Source organism: Bos indicus x Bos taurus, chromosome 11 (genome assembly GCF_003369695.1).
Source record: "Bos indicus x Bos taurus breed Angus x Brahman F1 hybrid chromosome 11, Bos_hybrid_MaternalHap_v2.0, whole genome shotgun sequence".
Taxonomy (NCBI): Eukaryota; Metazoa; Chordata; class Mammalia; order Artiodactyla; family Bovidae; genus Bos; species Bos indicus x Bos taurus.
This window is the reverse complement of record NC_040086.1, coordinates 85,608,336-85,629,950: the sequence shown is the minus strand read 5'-3', so window position 1 is coordinate 85,629,950 and position 21,615 is coordinate 85,608,336. Positions and strand designations below refer to the sequence as shown.

General features: G+C 35.7%; 1 protein-coding gene across 7 annotated transcripts in view; it reads right to left on the bottom strand.

Annotated features, from left to right (window-relative positions):
- ROCK2 (Rho associated coiled-coil containing protein kinase 2) overlaps positions 1-21,615 on the bottom strand; it is a 129,570-nt gene that overhangs the window by 83,584 nt on the left and 24,371 nt on the right. For all 7 annotated transcript variants that reach the window (XM_027556064.1, XM_027556065.1, XM_027556066.1 and 4 more), the window contains exon 2: positions 1,721-1,802. In XM_027556064.1, the coding sequence (XP_027411865.1) occupies positions 1,721-1,802 (82 nt within the window). The remainder of the gene's footprint in view (positions 1-1,720; positions 1,803-21,615) is intronic.

Sequence of the window (21,615 nt, the reverse complement as noted above, 5' to 3'; positions counted from 1 at the left end):
CTGTTGTATAGCAAGTTAGGTGACAGCTGAAACTGTGATGACCCAAGCATGTGATGACCCAAACTGATGCTTGGGTCATCAACCCTGGAGTACACTCTAAATCATGGCAGAAAGCTGCTATAAAGTTATACAAGGTTGGTCTTCATAATGAATTCTGGTAGCGTATTTCTTTGAAAAACATTAATTACATACTGTAGATTTGATAACTATAGGTAAGTTTTTAATTAGGAAAATAGCCCAGACTCTGATAATTCCAAATTAAAAAGCTTACTGTGTTCACATAAAGTGTACACAATTATTTTGAGAATTTCTAATTCTCAGAATTCAATTCATTCACAACTTCACTGCAACATCAATACTGGTAAATATTAAAAGTTATTAAAAGTTACCACATTTATGGCAATAATTGTTATCACATTATCCTTCTTTAACGAGACTGAAATGTCTACATTTATACAAACATAAAGCTCATTAAGTCTTCTGGGCAACGTAAAGCTAAGTCTTCAGTTTAGTTCAGTCTCAGTCATGTCTGATTGCGAGCCCATGGATTACAGCACACCAGGCTTCCCTGTCCATCACCAACTCCTGGAGCTTGCTCAAACTCATGACCATTGAGTCAGTGATGCCATCAACCATCTCCTCGTCTGTCATCCCCTTCTCCTCCTGCCTTCAATCTTTCCCAGCATCAGTGTCTTTTCCAATAAGTCAGTTCTTCGCATCAGGTGGCCAAAGGATTGGAGCTACAGCTTCAGCATCAGTCCTTCCAATGAATATTCAGGACTGATTTCCTTTGGGATTGACTGGCTGGATCTCCTTACAGTCCAAGGGACTCTCAAGGGTCTTCTCCAACACCATAGTTTAAAAGCATCAATTCTTCAGTGCTCAGCTTTCTTTATAGCCCAACTCTCACATCCATACATGACAACTGGAAAAATCATAGCTTGAACTAGATGGACCATTCTCGCAAAGTAATGTCTCTACTTTTTAATATGCTATCTAGGTTGGTCGTAGCTTTTCTTCCAAGGAGCAAGCATCTTTTTAATTTTATTGCTGCAGTCACCATCTGCAGAGATTTTGGAGCCCAAGAAAATAAAAGTCTGTCCCTCTTTCCATTGTTTTCCCATCTATTTGCCATGAAATAGCAGATGCCATGATCTTAGTTTTCTGAATGTTGAGCTCTCCTCTTTCACTTTCATCAAGAGACTCTTTAGTTCTTCACTTTCTGCCATAAGAGTGGTGTCATCTGCATATCTGAGGTTATTGATATTTCTCCTGGGCAATCTTGATTCCAGCTTGTGCTTCATCCAGCCCAGCGTTTCTCATGACGTACTCTGCATATAAGTTAAATAAGCAGGGTGACAATATACAGCCTTAATGTACTCCTTTTCCTATTTGGAACCAGTCTGTTGTTCCATGTCCAGTTCTAACTGTTGCTTCCTGACCTGTATACAGGCTTTCAGGAGGCAGGTCAGGTAGTCTAGTATTCCCTTAAATAGCCTTAATTTATACAAAATTTTGAACTTTATCTATTTCACATACTTTAATTGGTTTTTCAATTTTGCTTTGAAAATAAAGAATATTAGTATTTAAATACATCAAATTGCAAACTGAAAATATTTGTTTAATAATTTAAAAGTTTGTGGACTGTAATGATATTAAATATAAATCTCTCATCAAAAGTAGAGTTATGTGATCACATATGAAGTTTACACATACTTACATCTATTTAAGAAATTATCTATATTTTTGTTTTTCCTCAAAGCAGGAAAATCCAAATCAAGGACCAAAGAATTTAAGCCATCCTGTTTAACAAAAAATAAACAGAGGGAAAAAAAGTTATTACAATTTTCAAGCATTCAAGACAAAAAGCCTTTAAATTTTACTGTGCTACTCTCACTATTAAATAAATGTCAATCCACTTTGATATGAAATTGCCCAGTCCAATAGCTTTAAATAGTTTCCTAACTTCTGCCAGAGAATATTAGGGTTGATCCTATCATATTTTCCACTGTACTTTTAGCCAATAGAAAAAGGTCATTTTAAAATGTGCATCCACTATTATTTCTTGTGAGTCAGAGGTTTTTTCTCTCTTCGAATGTCCAGTAAAGTTTTACAAAGCTTTTGACTTTAAGAAATACACCTAGAATAAGTTTTAGTTCCCATTCATTCAACAAGCATTGTATGCCTAGTACATGGAAAGAACAGAAAATCTAAAAATAAGTGAGACACTAACTATCCTTACCCTCAGGAAAGTGAGGTTCAAAACTAAATTTCCCTTAAAAACATGAAAACAGGATGAGGCATGGTCAGGTTTCTATTTTTTTTCTTTAAGTTTTCTGTATTTTCTAGACTTTCCACAATAATGAATTAAATTTATAAGCAAAATAGGAAAAAGTACATATATGTAACTTGGTGGGAGTGAAAAAAACTAATAAGAAACAAACCAAGTCTCAAATTACTCAATGGAGGGGATATGCTTATGAAGGAAACAGTATTTATAAAACACTAGTGCATATATTGCTTCATCCCCGAGTAACTCTGAGGAAGGCAGAAAAAGACATATTCTCATTTAAAAAGGAAACAAAGTTTAGAAAGATTAAGCCACTTTGGCATTCCCAAGGTCTTGCTATTAGAAAATGATGTAGCAAAATACTTCCTAAGTTTTAGAAGTTCAATATACTTAACTCATCTCCCTTTTCTCAACCACCAGTGGAAGCTTGGAAAGGTAAAGAAGGAAACTAAAGGATTTCAGGAAACGAAACAGTATAGAGAGATTTTAAGGATCTGAGTAGAAAGAAAATGTGGGGACAATCACATGCAAAACTTAGAAAGGAAACTTGAATTTTTACTTTACTAATTCTAGAAAAACTGCACATATTATATTTACAAGTAATATTTCATATTTTCAATTTCTGTTAAGAAACATGTCAACACTTTGTGAAAATATTCTATAGAGAATGGTGTAGAGGTGTTAACAGTAAGCTATAAATATTTTTAATCACAATGAACATTATCTACACCCCACTAATATCATTAATGCACATACACTGAAACGATAGTGATTCTCTTCAACTGAAAGAAAAAAATACATTAAAAATTAATATACAACTTCCAATCAAGTTGGGACTGTTACATTCACATTTTGACACCCTTCCTCCATCCTCAACCCACAAATTCCCTCTCAAGGATAGCTGAACTACTTTTCATACTAGCATTTTAGCATATGAGGCTATTTATAAGTACCAAAATATCAATATATCTTTGTTGGTATAATTTTGATATTTTAGTAAGTTTAAAATGCAAAATGTCAATCACATATTTTTAGATATATCCAGATTTATACTCTGTGTTAACATTTCAAATCAAAAAGGGTACATTCATTTGAAAGGTCCTCTACTGTAGGACCTCCATTAATCTCCACAAAGGAGAAAACATTTAAATTGACAGGCAGAAGCTTCTATTAACAAGAATATTCTCCTCTAGTTCAGACTTTCCCAAGAAACAACATCTGTACACTTCATACCGTCTCCATGTACATATAATGAAGACAAAAGAAAACTTTCTTTGAAACAAAATTACAGCCTGAATCAGTAAAAGGACTGAATCCTTGCTTACCTTACAGCCTCCCCAAAAGTCATCATAGAGAGATGGAGTTCCATAAAGAATAAATAAACGGAAAAAAAAAAAACTAGAAATAGTTTATAAATATTTCCCCATAATATCTTCCACTAGTGTAGAGTCAGAGCTTTTTCAGCAGTTGGAACACTTGAGCAGTGGCTCAACTCAATGGTAATACTATTTTGTTTTTGTAAACCATTTTTTAAAGATCAAATACTATTTCATTTGCACATTAAGGTTTTTTTTTTTGGTAGCATTTATTTTTGAATAATACTAATAGGTTAATTTGCTAATAATTTACATCAGAAGATAATGCAGGGGTAAATATATTTACATTTATACTTCTATTTATAAATTTCTACGCTTGAAACTTATTCAATTTAGTACTATTTTTAAGAAAACAAATACTGAATTATTAAAAGATACCAGTATTTTCAGTATACGAAATTGATATCAAGTTGCTGGATTAGCTCCAGACTTGATTAAAACCCTATGTCTATGACCATCCTCATTAAGCAGTTTCATAGAAACCTTAGGAGGTAATTTTTTTTTATTTCAACACTGATTCTTAGAAAGTGATACTAAAACTGAGATACAGAAACTTTAAAAAATAAAACATATTAAGGAAAAGCCTGCAACCAAAACTTCAAAGCAATGAAGAAAATTAACACTATTTGTCTCTTTCCCTACTTTCAAATGCACAGAAATGACAGGAGAGATTTAAAAGTTGTAGCCCCACTGAAAGGGGAAAAAAAACACCATCACCACAAAATATTCAAGAATGAGAAAGAAAAATACCAAGCAGTGAGTAGAAGCTAAAGTTGCAAAGATCTACTGGATTTCAGTGCAGAGAGCAGTAAGACCAAAGACTGAGAATTAAAAGAACCTAACGGACAAAATGTTTCCCCAAGATTGATTACCGGGAAAACAGTAACTGGAGCGAAAAACCCCAGCTCCAACTCCTAAAAGACATTAAAAAAAAAAAATCTTACTGCCTAACTTTTATATGAAACTGCGTAAGGAGGAAGATCAGACACAGCTTTCAAATAAATCTTAAACTAAGCCCTCAGAGCTTGCCCACTTACCAGATCTCCCATATTTCTAATATCTCTGGCTAAAAATATGGGAATCAGCTCCAGTACTGACTTAAATTGTCTGCATGCAGAAAAGTTAGCAACAAAGGAAGGCAAGGGAGAAAAGTGATTTATCCTATTATCTTTCTGAATAAAAAGGTACAAGTCAACATTCAATCTTTCTTATTGCAGTGAGAGACTTTATTTTCCTGGGCTCCAAAATCACTGTGGACAGTGACTGCTGCCATGAAATTAAAAGATGCTTGCTCCTTAGAAGGAAGGCTATGACAAACCTAGATAGCATAATTAAAAAGCAGAGACATCACTTGACTGACAAAGGTCTGTATAGTCCAAGCTGTGGTTTTTCCAGTAGTCATGTACAGATATGAGAGCTGGACCGTAAAGAAGGCTGAGTGCCCCAAAACTGATGCTTCCAAACTATGGTGCTGGAGAAGACTCGAGGGTCCCCTGGACAGCAAGGAGATCAATCCTAAAGGAAATCAACCCTGAATATTCATTGGAAGGACTGATGAGGAAGCTGAAGCTCCAATACTTTGTCCACCTGATGCCAAGAGCTGACTCACTGGTAAAGACACTATTGCTGGGAAAGATTGAGGGCAGGAGAAAGAGGCAACAGAGGATGAGACGGTTGGATGGCATCACCGATTCAATGGGCATGAGTTTGAGCAAACTCCAGGAGATAATGAAGGACAGGGTTAGTCTGGTGTGCTGCTGTCCATGGAGTCATAGAGTCACACATGACTGAGTGACTGGACAACAGCCAAGTAGGAATAAGAATCTCTTGTCAATCAATTTAGACACACTCATATCACTGGTTTAAAAAGAAAATGAAAATTACTTAAAAATACTGAACATAAAATCATCCTTAGCTGGAACTCACAAATAGCCATAATTTCTCCTACACTCAGTGGGGGGCTTGCTTCCCTCATAGCTCAGTTGGTAAAGAATCTGCCTGCAATGCAGGAGACCGGAGTTCGATTCCTGGGTCAGGAAGATTCCCCTGGAGAAGGAAATGGAAACCCACTCCAGTATTCTTGCCTGGAGAATCCTATAGACAGAGGAGCCTGGCAGGCCACAGTCCATGAGACTACAAGAGTCGGACATGACTTAGTGACTAACCCACACCACCACACTCAATGGGAGAAGTTAACGAAACAAACACGTATCTGAACTTTATCCTGAAAACCATTTTCTATGGCCAATACCTCTATCTACTTCTACCTGAGACCCAGAATCTATATGCAAGGACCCACCAAATATCCAATAGACCTCAGAAATCGCCCAAGTTGAGTAAAGGTACTCAATGGGAATAAGATGATCCACTGAAGTGCAAGAAGAAAATATTACAATTTTGCATATTTAACCTTAAAATGTTTTTGTTTAACAAGGGGGTTTTCAGCAACATCTCACTCTTGTTAGCTTTCATTGAATTGTGACATACTACAGCTTACATGTACCCAGATTTTTTTTTTTTTTAATTTACTAGTAGAAAGGTTACCAAGCAGATTAAAAAGCATTCCACTTTGGAGTGCAGACATACGCCAAAGTCAAATTGTACAATTTAATTATATACAATTTATTGTATATCAATTATACCTCAATAAAACTTTTTAAAGTGACTATAATGGATATAATTACAGATTTAAGATAATACCAAAACGCAATTTGTACAAACTGGGGGGAAAAAAAAGGCAGTTTAATAACTCACCTACTTCTTATATAAGCTCTTACTGCCCAAATTATGAGGCTAAAAACAATGCAAGCTAATCATACCACCACCCACAAAGTTAAAAATTATCTAAAGGCTATTTGAAATATGGTGCTACATCCATAATCATTATAAATATGTACTGCTATCATCTGAATTTCTGTAACATAAATTATCCTATATGCAAGTGGAAAACAAGGAAATAATTCAAATATTAAGTAAAATATGTGGTTTTTTCCAGGTTGGTAACGTTTTTAAATGATAGGCAAGCTTTCTCAAATTAAAACCGAAAGCCTTAGCAATATAGGATGACATTAAGAAAAAAGCCAAAAATCATGTAGAAATGCCTTGCTGCTGCTACTGCTAAGTCATTTCAATCATGTCTGACTCTGTGCAACCCCATAGACGGCAGCCCACCAGGCTCCGCCATCCCTGGGATTCTCCAGGCAAGAACACTGGAGTGGGCTGCCATTTCCTCCTCTAATGCATGAAAGTGAAAAGTGAAAGTGAAGTCGCTCAGTCGTGTCCGACTCTTAGCAACCCCATGGACTGCAGCCTACCAGGCTCTTCCATCCTTGGGATTTTCCAGGCAAAAGTACTGGAGTGGGGTGCCACTGCCTTCTCCGAGAAATGCCTTACTGAAGTACAAATAAACAGCAGCTTCAAAAACTCTTACACTCATGACATTAAGCTATCTAGTAAGTTTGCAAGTGCAGATGAAAAGGCTGAGAAGACATAAATCTCAAAGAAAAAAGCTTAAGCCTCAGGGTTTAAGGTTGCAGATACTCAAATATCTGTGACTGTTAATTATTGCTATTTGAAATATTTTTGTTAGCATTTTAATTAAAATTTGTACAGGTTCTACACAGTCTGTTCCTACTCTATTATTCTCATAAGCCCAGTTAGTTATGGTACATGGTTTCTGCAGGACACAAGCTTTTCAAGAATTCATATTTCATGTTAATGACAAAACAAAGCCAAAGCCACCCCAATTTAAAACCTAAACAACAGGACTATGAAAAAAAAATCTCTATAATTATTTGCATAATATTTACCTGTGTTCTACCCAGCACTTAACCAATTTTCATTAAATTTAATGATAAATGTTTGAAAGTCTCCTGTATTTTAGTTTTAATTAGTTTTTTAATTATTAACTTTTTTACTAAAATAAAAAATAACTTTTTGTTCGTTTCTTTCACATCAAAAAAAAAATTTTTTTTTAATTCAGACACCACTGGGAAACCCTGGAATTTTTTAATGGCTGAAGTGTATGAAAATATGGTAAAAAAAAAGAAAAAAAACCCTAAAATCTATTTTCTTGAGAGCAAGTGAGAAAAGAAGAAAAACTTTCTCTCTAGAAGAAATTCTTGCTATGGAAAGGAGTGTTTTTGAAAAGAATATGTCTGGAAATGGTTCCATCCATATGTGAATTTTACAAATAATAAGATGCTTGGTCTATTAAAATTGTTTTTTTCAACTTTCACATCCATGTTTTTAAAACTTGCAAACATAATTTTCTGACCCAGTTAAAGATGTTCAGCCATGTGTTTAAATATAAAAATAAATTATTTCTGATTTGTTTTCAACAACTAGCCTCCTATCAGAGAAAACAGAAATTTACTAACCAAATTCCAACAATCAATAAGTAGTGTAACTGGTAGGCAAAACCGGAAAATGAGTATTGTGACTTAATAACTGCAGCCACTAATGCGTCGTGCTTCTTCTATTTGTATCCATATATCTTTGTGAAATGTAAAATATCCTGTCATAGTCCTTAAAAACCCAGTAGCAAAATAAATTGAACTTCAAACCCAATCATCAATTCACTGTACCAACATGAAGCCAAAATTTTTAATGCAATTAAATACTTTTAACTTAGAAAAGTTTTTGCAGTGTCATAAAATTATCTCACAAATATGCTTATATATTTAGCTTTTACTTTTGAACTCGTTTTATGTGTATTTTATAATGTACATAGTCTCTTAAAACATGTACACAAATTATAAAAAAAGAATACCTGAAAATATTTCAAAACTATTCTACTGAAGGAATACAAGATTAAAATTTAGAGAAGACAAATTCCTTAAATATCAGGATTTTTTTATTATTCTTAAAGTAAACATTTTAACATATCCAAAACAATTCATATTTTCTCACTCAAAAGTTGTCTACTCTGTTTCTAATAAGCAGTCCCATTTTATGTTAGTCTGATTCAGAAATTCTTTTCGTGCTCCCTCACATCAGGTCATTCCCTCTGTATGGCTGATACTACTAGCTTTAAGGTCTCACAGGTGCGCCCTTCTCCGTTCCACTGCCCACTGTGTTTTGCTCAGATTCTGATTTATTACCTACTAATTAGTTTTCTTGCCTTTAATCACCCACTGCTCCTGCCCCTCTCCAATCTACTACGGAGCAGTCAATCTTTCTGAAATTTAAATCTGTATGTACCTTTCACACCCTCCTTAAAATTATTCGACAGCTTACAAATGCTTAGAAAAAAAGTCTAAACCTTTAATTAGCATAGAAAATTCTTTGTCACCTGGGCCCACTAACCTTCTCCAATCTTATTTCCCATTATTCTACTACTTTTCATTCTTATTTGCTCTAGATTTGTACTGTCCAATATAGAAGTCACTGGCTATGCATGGCTATTGAGCACTTGAAATGTGATAGCCTAAATTGAGATATGCTGTAAATATAAAATACAAACTGGATTTCAAAGACTTAGTACCAAAAAGAGAATGTAAAGTATCTTCATTAATAATTTTTAATATTGATTACATGCTAAAATTATATTTGGGTTATACTGGAATAAATATATTATTAACATTAATTTAATCTTTCCATTTTTAAAATACGGCTACCAGTAAAATTTGGGCTTCCCTTAAGCTCAGTTGGGAAAGAATCTGCCTGCAATGCAGGAGACCCAGGTTCTATTCCTGGGTTGGGAAGATCCCCTGGAGAAGGAAATGGCAACCCACTCCAGTATTCTTGCCTGGAGAATCTCATGGACAGAGCAGCCTGACAGGCTACAGTCCATGGGGTCGCAAGAATCGGACATAACTTAGTGACTAAACCACCACCAGTAAAACTTAAATTTTATATTTGGTTCACATTATCTCTATTTGATAACATCACCCAGACCAACAAAATTTTCACACTGATCTTTCTACCCTCATAAGTTTGCTTTTATCAGTCTTTCACCATAGAACATTCAAAACTTACTAATAACTTGTCAACCATGTACCATGACTGAGTGCTAAGCATAAGAAAATGTTTTGCATGATCATCTCTATTTGCCAAATCTTATCTCTGCTTCAAGACCAGTTCAAATGGTACTTATTTCCATGAAACCTTCTTCCTTGATATGCCAGGATAAAAATTTTCCATCTTCTGAACTTGGACACATCACATGTTCTTCAATGAACACATGACTTTTTACTTAAAATATTTCTCTATACACTGCTTATCACATCTATTAGCTGTAAATTCTTTAAGTACAGAATTTGTCAAATTCATTTGATTCCTCTAATGTTTCTACCATAAAATTTTACATAGATAGAATATGTTCTCAAACATTAAGTCAGATATCAAACAAGAGGACTAGTGATACATAATATACAAAATACCTAATATTACATAAGTTACACTTACTAAAGCAAGAAAGCAGGTATGTATATTAGTATTATTTATATAATTTACACAATTCAATTACTGAATGCATATAGATATGCAATTCAATTATTGAACTTCTTTTTATGACCAATTTCTTTTACCTTCCTACTCTAGTTGAAACCTTATTTGTTCCCTTGATGACACTACCTACCATAACAACCTTCCCAAATAGTAGAAGCCTGCAGGTAAGATAAGTGTCCTCTTTGCTCCGGGCAGTCGATCTTAGATCACTCTTCCTCTTTCTGCAAACTCTGAGCTTTGAACCACATCATCAGCCACCCACCACCCCTTCTTGTGAGCATCTCTGCCCACTATCACTAACCCTCAGTCTCTAAGGATTTTAGCTCCTTGCTGACTGTCAGATTCTCTAACACTCTCTAATCCTGTCAAAATTCTTGGTGATGTCATTATACTACTAGATATCCTAACACCTATTGATTCCTGTGGTCTCCTTAACCTGATTATCATCAGTAACTGCAACATCTCATAATTTCAATTTTAAACATCCTACTCATGACTGAAGCAACTTAGCAGCAGCAGCACTTATTTGACTACCAGCTTTTTCTAATACTTCAACAATCTTTTGACTCAAGAGGGACCTTCAATCCAGATCCTATCATTTTCCACTGTCTCTCATCCTCCCCACCCTTATCCCATCACTCTCACTTAGAACCTCCAAGGACTTCCATCTCATTGAGAGGAAAGCACAGATTCCCTGCTATAAGCTATGAGGCTCTTTATAATCATACTTCACCCACTTAATTGGTTAACTCTCAAGCCTCACCTCCTATTACTTCCATTCTTATTCATTCTACTCCAGCCACACTGGCCTTCTGAAGGTTTTTAAAATTACAACAGGGGCCCCACACAAGGAAGAAGTGGAAACAGAGTAGGGAGGCAGTTCAGTAGCTTCCAGGGGCTTCACAAGAAGGTACACCTGAGCAACATCACAGTTCTGTGGAGGTGGTGAGCTGGCTACATACAAAAGAAAGAGCAAATTAATAACTATATAGTAATAGGAACCAGCTTGTAATTTTGGGAGAAGAGGTGCAAATATGGGATGGGGGAAGAGTTAGAATGAAAACATGGTGTTTAGAGAACTGGAGACATCAGTGTAAATTCATGATTTTCAATATATAAAGACATATGAAAATATATATGTTGATGCTTGACCTGCCCACTGCAAAGGTCTGAGTGCAGTAGCCATGAGCAATCTCAAAAGCCATGAGCCCACCTACCACCCAGAGTCCTGAAACACTCTTCTCCACTAAAAAAAAAAAAATTAGGGCTCCTCAGAGAAATAGCTGATCCCAGGACTAGAGCAGGAACATTTTTAGATGAGCCTATAGAACCTTGTGCCAAAAGTAAGAAGACGCACAGGTGATAAAACTGCATAGATCTATACCTATGCATTGTATTGATGCAAATATCCTGATTTTGTTAATGTACTACAGTTATCCAAGATATAAACATTTGAGGAAATTAGGTGAAGGGTACACAGGACCATTCTGTACTATTTTTGCAACTTCCTGTGAATTTCTAATTACTTCAAGATAAAACTTTTTTTAAAAGTTAAGGGAATTCTCTGGCAATCCAACAGGTAGAACTCCATGCTTCCACTGCAGAGAGCTTGGGCTCTCTGGTAGGGAAACTAAGATCCCACATGCCATACAGCATGGCCAAAAAAAAAGTGTAAATAGATATTAATTAATAGATATATCACTGTATAAGTTCAGATATTAATTAATTCTCTTCCTTACAGTAAAATGCCAACTAATAAAAGGAGGAGGAATACGTAGAAGACAGTTATGCTAACTACTATACTACCACCACCTCTAGAAGGACTACTTGAATCAGAGTATCACCCTTTGGCAACCATCATGGCAAAAATTATTTTAGGTGAAAAACATGAGTGATGCTAAAACTAGTAGACTAAAGTGGGAATGAAACATGATTTTATGTGGTTTCAAAGTATCTCCCTGCAAAATACTTATTAATTACATGGACTACAAACTTGATACACATCATCATTAATCTAGTGGTCAAAGTTAACACTACCTAATGGGATAAACTACCTGTATGCCACGAAAAAGGATCCATCAAGAAAACAACATCACTTCTGTGAAACTGCAGCCAAAATACGTATCCTGGGTCAAGTCATCAGGAAACATTAGACAACCCAAATTGAAGGAAAGTTTACAAAATGAGTAGCTTATAATCTTCAGTATGTGAACAGAATGAAAAGCAAGAGAGACTGAGGAACTGTTCCAAACTGAGGAGACTAGAGAGACATGAGAGCTGGATCCAATACACAGGCCTGGATTAGATCCTCTGTCTCTCAAGAACATTATCTGAGGAATTAACAAAACTTGAATGAGGTCTCTAAGCAAAGCGTATACAGTTTTGTTTTGGTTTTTAAACTTTGCAGTAGTTTGATATTGTTTCCAAATAAAAGCTGATTTTAAATCACATCAAGGCATGTTCCTGACTCCTGTCTTTGGATCTGCTATTTCCTTATGTCTGGAATGCTCACATCCACGTTTGCCTATGCCCAGCTCTCCTACTTCCATCGGGTCTTAAAAGGCACCGCTGAAATTATCAACACCCTATATATTGATATCTTCCTCCTTGTTTTACCTTTTTCCCCTTAACATAAATCAGTATCTTACATACAATTATCTTACACGTAAACTGATAGCAGGGACTTGTTATCTATTTTGTTCACTGTTACATTCCAGGCCTAAACCAGGGCTTGACATGTAGTATTAACAATTGCAAATAAATATTTAGTCAATGACGGAATGTACACAAAGTCCTTGAAACACAAAAGACTTAATAAGATACAATTACAAAATAAGTTCACTTTCACAATCTTAGCAAAGGAATACTGGAACAGGCAAAAAGAACTCCACTGTTAATTTTGATAGTTCTGGGATATCCTTTCAAAAAATATGTCTACAGCATAAATGAATGAAATAATGTCCCTGCTCTAAGGAGCTTAGTGAACAAACCTATTTCCATCAGAAAGCAAAGCTGTAATACTGCAGTGAGCTAATACAGCAAGAAATTATCTGCTAATAGCATGCATAATGTACAGTATAAACAATCCAAATGCTGACAAATAAGAATTAACTATCAGACGACTGGAAAATACAGCTACATAGAGAAATCAAGTTTTCTCTTGGGAGAAAGAGAGACAGTGAACTCATATTCAAAGAAAGTCAATGGTGGGAAGTAAGAGACATATATAAGAAAAGGTCTCTGATATTTTATTATCACATTTCCCTGAAAACTTATCAAGACTATAATTAAGCTAACCACAATGATCTCAATTAGTTTACAGTATTATAAAACATACTAAATCATTTGTATTTAAGAAAAAAATACAATCCAAAAATCTACAAAATGATTTTATGGTTTCTATATACAAAGTAGTCAAATCAGTAACATCTCATTTTATAAATGCTTTTATCTCCTATGCCACTTCCTTTCTTGAATAATTGTCAAAAAAATGACAGACAATATTATCTTAAACATATCTGAATCTAAGCCAATACTTCTAAAAATGAAACACATACAGAACTGTATGCACATATAAAACAACATGTGCACGTAACATAAATATGAATTCATAAATACAGTTTGATAATCATTAACTGAGCTATATACATGACCCTCATTCACCTTATAAACAGTGGATGAAATCCAAACATATAAATCCAATTCTAATTTCCAACAGAAACAGTATTACAAATTAGGGTTCTCTACCCAGAAACCTATTTCAATCCTTCTCCTTACCAACTGCCAAAAAACAATAATAATAAAATGTAAACACAAGAAAAGTAGCTTAACATTCCTAAGTATGAAAACAATCATTTAATATTAAAGCTGTGCCAATATTTTTTGAAGTATTTTATGAATGGCCAGAACTAAATAAAATAAAAGTCAAACTAAGATGGCTTAAGGATATTTTCCTGTAACAAGTATTGGTATGTTTTACTTCTTCTAACTTAGTCTGTGTGTGTGTGTGTGTGTGTGTGTGTGCGTGTGCGTGCACGCTCAGTCATGTCTATTATGGTAATCTGATCACAAAATCTGGGGAGTTTTAAGGGATGTAGCGTTACTACATTTGTGCTATCTTGTGTTTTCACTGACTGCAACCTTCAGGAAATATTAAATATGAATTTGGCCATTACCATAAAGTCTTATTTATAATAAAAAATTTTTAAGGTTAAAGTTGGATTTGGAATCAAAAGTCAAGCACATTTTAATAAAGAGTCCTGTACTTACTGTACTCAGTCATATGGTTCAGACTTGGTAACTGCCAACATTACTGTAGTATATGCAACACTGAGAGAGTTCTGAGCTCACGCAAGTCACTGATTCCTAGATAAATTCTCAATTCAAAAGGCACATAACCAGCTTTGTATAAAGGTCATCATACTGCCAGCATGATTACTGTAAAATATTCCATTTTGTATTCTTAACAATACAAAACAATGTTTTGTATCTTAACACATTCAACCTTCCAACTTACTATAAATCCATGCTTTATGGCCAAATTGGGTATAAGTTCTACTGAAGCAAGAATTATAGGTTGTATATAACGGAGAGAATGATCACAAGTTCTACTGACAATTATTTTAAGTTACACTACTCACTGGAAAAGACCCTGATGCTGGGAAAGATTGAGGGCAGGAGGAGGGCACAACAGAGGATAAGATGGTTAGATGGCGTTACCAACTCAATGCACATAAGCTTGAGCAAACTCCGGGAGACAGTGGAGGACAGGAAAGCCTGGCATGCTGCAGTTCATGGGGTCGCAAACAGTCAGATATGACTTAGTGACTGAACAACAACAAAATTACTTAAGTTTTCTACAATCTTGATCCACATAATTGATACACACTAAATCTCATCTACTCTTGTTTTTGGCATAAACACAGAAAGGAGGATTCTACCTCTATGAGGAGATCTATCTGTTGGAAGAGTCCAAATACACTCAGGACAATAAATATATTTTGTCCCATATCTGAAACTGTATCTTAGAGTTAACCAACAATAAATTTAGATCCCTATCTGTAATAACTTACTCCTTTCTCAACTGGCTCTGAAGAATAACTGTAACATATCAAACCCCTAAAATTTCAATATATGGTACACTGAAGGGAGACTCTTTAAAGAAACATGTAATTTGTAGACAATGTAACAGGGAGATTTCTACCTCCACCAACTATAGACTTAACATTTTAAGCCAGTTCTACCATTGAGACTAACAATGCAGAGAAGAGAAGGAGGCCACAAGGAGGGGTGAGCCTCAATTTGAGTTACAAAGCTGTAACTCTAAAGTTAAAAAGCTGAAGAGAGCTTCCAGCACTCTCATGGGACTAGAAGCATAGAAATTAAACTTTTAAACTCACAAAGAATAAAAAGCCCAACCTAGAAATAAATAAGGAAATAAATATCCTAGAAATAAATAAGGAAAAAAAAAAAAGCAGAAATAAAGCAACCCTCAAAAGACTGAAAATCTTTCTCAGTTCAATCACTAAATAGATTAAAGTGATCTGCCTCAATCCTAACTGACCAACAGGAAAAACCAAAATCCCCTCTGAAGAAAGATAACACTACCTAATTACCTAAGCAGATGTTTATACACAATGTCCAGCAGTCAGTCAAGCATTAGGAGTTATACAAGAAGATAAAACTATCATAAAACTGAGAAAAAATATTTTTTAAAATCAGATCCACAAAAATCCAGAAACTTAACCACCTTCAAAATCATCATAGGAATAAAGTTCTATCTGTGAACTAGGCAACGCTATATAATGACTTCTGAAAATGTCCTCAAAATATAGTGAGAAAACTTTCATCAAAATGTAGGAAGGCTTACATGTAGAGGCGAATGATCTGACTTTTCTAAACAACCTCTGCTAAAAATCCAAATGAATTATTTGGATTTTTAGCAGAGGATTTGGATTTTAGATATATGTCATTATTAAATTAAATGACATATATCTAAAATATATCTAAAATAATAATAAGAATCACACAAGTACTTTGTTCAGGTGACAATCTGATTATCAGCATTTCAGATGCTCAACAGAGGTTCTACTTCTTTGCTGTCCAATACGTATCCCCTAGCCACATGTGACCACTGAGCACTTGAAATAGGGCTAATGCAACTGAGGAAATGAACTTATTTTAATTAATTTAATTAACTTAGTCACATGTGGCTAGTGGCTACTCTATTGGGCAGAGGCATATTTGGACACAATTCTAAGGCAGAGCTCTTAAAAATACAATTACTTTCATCTGTTAGCACTCAAACTCGAAAAGCTGGAAAAGTAGATAAGTACTTTATCACAAAAGAAGAGAGAAGGAAAAAAAGAAAAAAAAAAAAAAAAAAAACAACTTATGCATATCCAATATCAGAGGTTGCTGAAAGCAGAGGGAATGAAATATACACAACATTTGCATATGTAATATTATCAATCTTAAACAATTTTCCTTATTAAATGTATATCCACACTTCATCAACTACTAAAGAGAAAAATTATGCCAGATTCATAAAATAATAACAGCAGCATTAAGAACTTCTACAGAATGGTGAACATGTGACCAGCTGGGAATGGCAAATTCTTCCATACTTTTTAATTTCCTGTACTCCAAAAAAGGAAAGACTCAACAAACGAAAAGGTTATACAAACAAGCACTTATTCTCAATAGTTCTGGCATCTGTCTCTTCCACCAATGAATTTCTTTTTCAGGTATACAATCAACCTTTATTTCACTTAAGAGATAACAAGTAAACCAAGCTCTAGAATACTCAGGCTTTAAAAATATGTTTCATAATAGATACCAAAGGTTAAATGTAAGAAGTAAATGTTGTACGTGATCATGTATTTTAAGTAATTCTTGGCACTCTTACACTCCTAGGATATGATGTTTGTCCCATGACTGCTTTCATTTCATCACTGAACAGACTAGGCTAAAACAAGACAATGAAAACCAAAAATGCATAAAAATTTCTCAAGCTAAGAGATTAAGAATAAACTAGAAGAGTCAATCTAACTAATTTAAGGCTGCTGCGGCTTAGTCGCTTCAGTTGTGCCCAACTCTGTGTGACCCCATGAATTACAGCCCGCCAGGCTCCTCTGTCCATGGAATTCTGTAGGTAAGAGTACTGGAGTGGGTTGCCATGCCCTCCTCCAGGGGATCTTCCCAACCTAGGGATCGAACGCTGGTCTCTCGCATTACAGGCGGATTCTTATGGCTGAGCCATAGGGGAAGCCCAATTTAAGGCTGCTGCTGCTGCTAAGTTGCTTCAGTCGTGGCCGACTCTGTGCCACCCCATAGACGGCAGCCCACCAGGCTCCCCCGTCCCTGGGATTCTCCAGGCAAGAAGACTGGAGTGGGTTGCCATTTCCTTCTCCAATGCATGAAAGTGAAAAGTGAAAGTGAAGTCGCTCAGTCATATCCGACTCTCAGCGACCCCATGGACTGCAGCCCACCAGGCTCCCCCGTCCGTGGGATTTTTCAGGCAAGAGTACTGGAGTGGGGTGCCACTGCCTTTTCCGCAATGTTCTTTATCAGTTAAAGATTTAGTTTTAGGCAATTTAAGGCTAACCCTGCCTAAAACTAAATCTTTAACTGATAAAGAACACTAGAATAGTCAAACAATTTAGGCAATGGCTAGGTTGAGATCTTCAGAATAATCATCATCTATAATACAAGCCTTAAGGTTAAATTTACCACTACTGTCTCAGTGGTAAAGAATCCACCCGCAATGTAGGAGATGTGAGTTTGATCCTTGGGTCAGGAAGATCCCCTGGAGAAGGAAATGGCAACTCACTCCAGTATTCTTGCCTGGGAAATCCCACGGACAGAGGAGCCTGGCGGGCTAGAGTCCACGGTTTTGCAAAGAATAGAAACAACAATAAGGATTTAAGATAGTTTTCATCTTTACAGATTCAGCAGAGTTTCATTTCCAATTCTTCATTAATAAACAAACAACAGTGATACCCCCAAAGTTAAGAGATTAATTTACCAGCCAGAAGTTGCCTCAAAAATAAAGATTTAAAACAAAGGTGCTAGAAAAAGCATAGCTCACTGAAAAAAAGTGTGATTTTGGAGCCAGACAGACTTGAAATGAAATATGAACTCTAAAACTACTACCAACTTATATAACTTCTCTAAACCTCAACAGCATAGATAAACAGGTAATGAACACTGCAGTAATGTGGTGAAAAAGACATGAAGGAAATGAAAGAAATGATGTCTGTAAAACATAAGACACACACATAAAAGGAACTCTAAAAAGGCGTAACTATTAATTTTTAAAAAACCAATCAAACTGCTCTTCCCTACACATTTCTAAGCAATTCAGAAGCAAGGAAATTTATTTCCTTGGCAATATTAAGGAAATGATGGGAAGTTTTAAGTATCTTATTAGTTCGAATTGGTCTCAGCTGCAAGTGATAGAAAACTCCCCTTAGTGCCATCCTTTCTGCCTCAAAGCAGTTACGGGTCAACGATTATCAGGGACCCAGGTTTCTCTGCTTTGTTACCATCACCCTCAATACACGGCTTCCACATCACGATGGGGGATAGCAAGCACCAACATGAGCCATTAAAAACAAATGACAAGAAAAGGATACATAAGCAGCTCCCTGTAAGGATTCTTCCTTAATACAACTCACAAATCCCTTACGCTCACATTCTGTAAGCCTCAACTTATGCAGCCAATCACACACTACAACCAAAACTGCTAAATATATATATTTTTTGAGATACATATCTTTAGGATGTATACATGTTAAAATATACATATGTGTATGTAGATATGTGTACACGTATATAGTCTTTATTCCATTCAGTTCAAACCAAGTAAATCTCAGGGGTTTTTCCCAATACAGAAGCAGAATATAATAGATATTTGGGCCTATAAGAGTCTCTGCCATAATTTATCTACTTTTTTAATATTCTTTACCACCACACCAAGTTCCTTCAATAGCACTCCCTCATGGTGCAGTTATAATTAATTGGATTAAATCTCATCTTAAATAATTAACATTTAAAGAAAAACAGCAACATTAAACTTCTGATGAGATAATGAGGAAAACAACAGAAACAGTTCTGCCATGTGTAAACACTATGATAACTCTTTACATAAACTATGACATATCATAAAATTTATATCATACAGGTCTTACCATAGTCTGATAATGGATTTTTATCTAACATTTAGCAGATTAAGTTAAAATATCTACAACCTTCACTTTTAGCCAAGATGGAGTAACAAGGACTGGATTTACCCACCTACCCTACCACTCACCTAAAGAACCAGGGAAAATAGTGAAATAACAATTTTCAAGACACTGGATAAAAATGAAGGACAGTGATCCCTGAGAGGGAAGAAATCAAGTGAGCTCTAAGATGGATGCAAAAGATGAGGAAAAAAGTGGAAACAGTGACAGGTATCATTTTCTTGGGCTCCAGAATCACTGTGGACGGTGACTGCATCCATGATATTAGAGACATGTGCTCCTCAGAAGAAAAGCTATGACAAACCTGGACAGCGTATTAAAAGTAGAGACATCACTTTGCTGACAATGTCCAGGATACAGTCAAAGCTATGATTTTTCCAGTAGTCATGTATGGATGTGAGAGGTGGACCGTGAGAGGTGGACCATAAAGAAGGCTGAGTGCCAAAGAATTGATGCTTTCAAACTGTGGTGCTGGAGAAGACTCTTGAGACTCCCCTGAACATCAAGGAGATCAACCCTGAATATTCACTGGAAGGACTGATGTGGAAGCTGAAGCTCCAATACTTCGGCCACCTGATACAAAGAGCCGATTCACTGGAAAAGACCCTGATGCTGGGAAAGATTGAGGGCAGGAAGAGAAGCGGTGACAAAAGATGAGATGGTTGGATGGTATCACCAACTCTATGGACACGAGTTTGAGACAGGGAAGCCTGGCATGCTACAGTTCATGGGATCGTAAAGAGTTGGACACAGCTTCACGACTGAACAATAACAATAAGACAGTTATAGTTTACCACCTAAAGACAGTTACCGGTTGCCCAATTCTGGAGAAAGAACCAAAGCTGAGTTTAGCAGCCACCTTGGTTTGAGGAGATTAGAGCCAGGCACATGTAAAATATTAAAAAGACATAAATCAAAAATCCAGAGGTAAGAAATACCATGAGTGAGATGAAAAATACATTGAATAGGACTAACAGGAGATTTGAAATTACAGAATAAATGACAAGGGAACCTGAAGATACAGCAACAGAAATTAACCAAAATGAGATTCAGAAGGGAAAAGAGATTTAAAAAAAAAAAGACTATCGATAAGTTGTGGCTCAACATGAAGTTACACTTACTATACATCAGAGAAGGAAAAAGAAGAGAAGGGGGGAAAAACATGTGAAGAAATTCTTGAAAGGCTGGAAATTCTCTATATTTGATGAAAACCAAAAACTGTAATGGATCAAGACAAAAGCAAGAAACATAAAGAAAACTACAGGGATTTTCCTGGTGGTCTAGCGGTTAAGAATCTGTGTTTCCACTGAAGGAAGGGAGAGTTCAATCACTGGTCGAGCAGCTAAATCCCACATGCCCCTCAGTGCAGCCAAAAAAACAACTACTGCTAGACATATCATAATGAGATTAATTGAAACTCTTTTATCTTTTCAGGAGGAACCCTAATACATTATGAACAGAAGAACAGTGCAAGTCAGAAGACAGCAGAACAGCATTTCTAAGTTACCAAAACAAAAAGCTATCAACCTAGGATACGACACACAGCAAAAATTAAGATGTCACTTAATAAAAATTAAAATATAATTTATCAAACTTCATTTGGCAGTAAAAATGGTAAAGAGAAATTTATACCAGTAAATGAAAATTTTGGTCAAGAAAAGATCTAAATTCAGTAACTTCAGGTTCCTTAGGAAAACTAGAGAAAGAACAATTTAAGCTTACAAGCAGAAGAAAATAAAAAGCAAAGAAGACTCTCACATTCATCAGGATGGCTACTATCAAAAAACCACAAAACAATTAAATGTTGGCAGGATGTGGAGACACTGGAACCCTTTGTTCACTGTTGGTGGCAATGTAAAATGGTATGGCCACTATGGAAAACAGTATGAAGGTTTGTCAAAAAAAATCAAAAATAGAATCATCATACTATATGATCCAGCAATTTTACTTCTGTGTTTTACTGAAAAGAACTGAAAGCAGGGTCTCCAAGAGGTATCTGTACACCACTGTTCATAGTAGCATTATTCACCATAACTGAGAAGTATAAGCAACCCAAGTTTCCAACTATCAATACAAATGAATGGATAAACAAAATGCAGTGTATACATGCTGCTACTAAGTCGCTTCAGTCGTGTCCGACTCTGTGAAACCCCAGAGACGGCAGCCCACCAGGCTCCCCGGTCCTTGGGATTCTCCAGGCAAGAACACTGGAGTGGGTTGCCATTTCCTTCTCCAATCAATGAAAGTGAAAAGT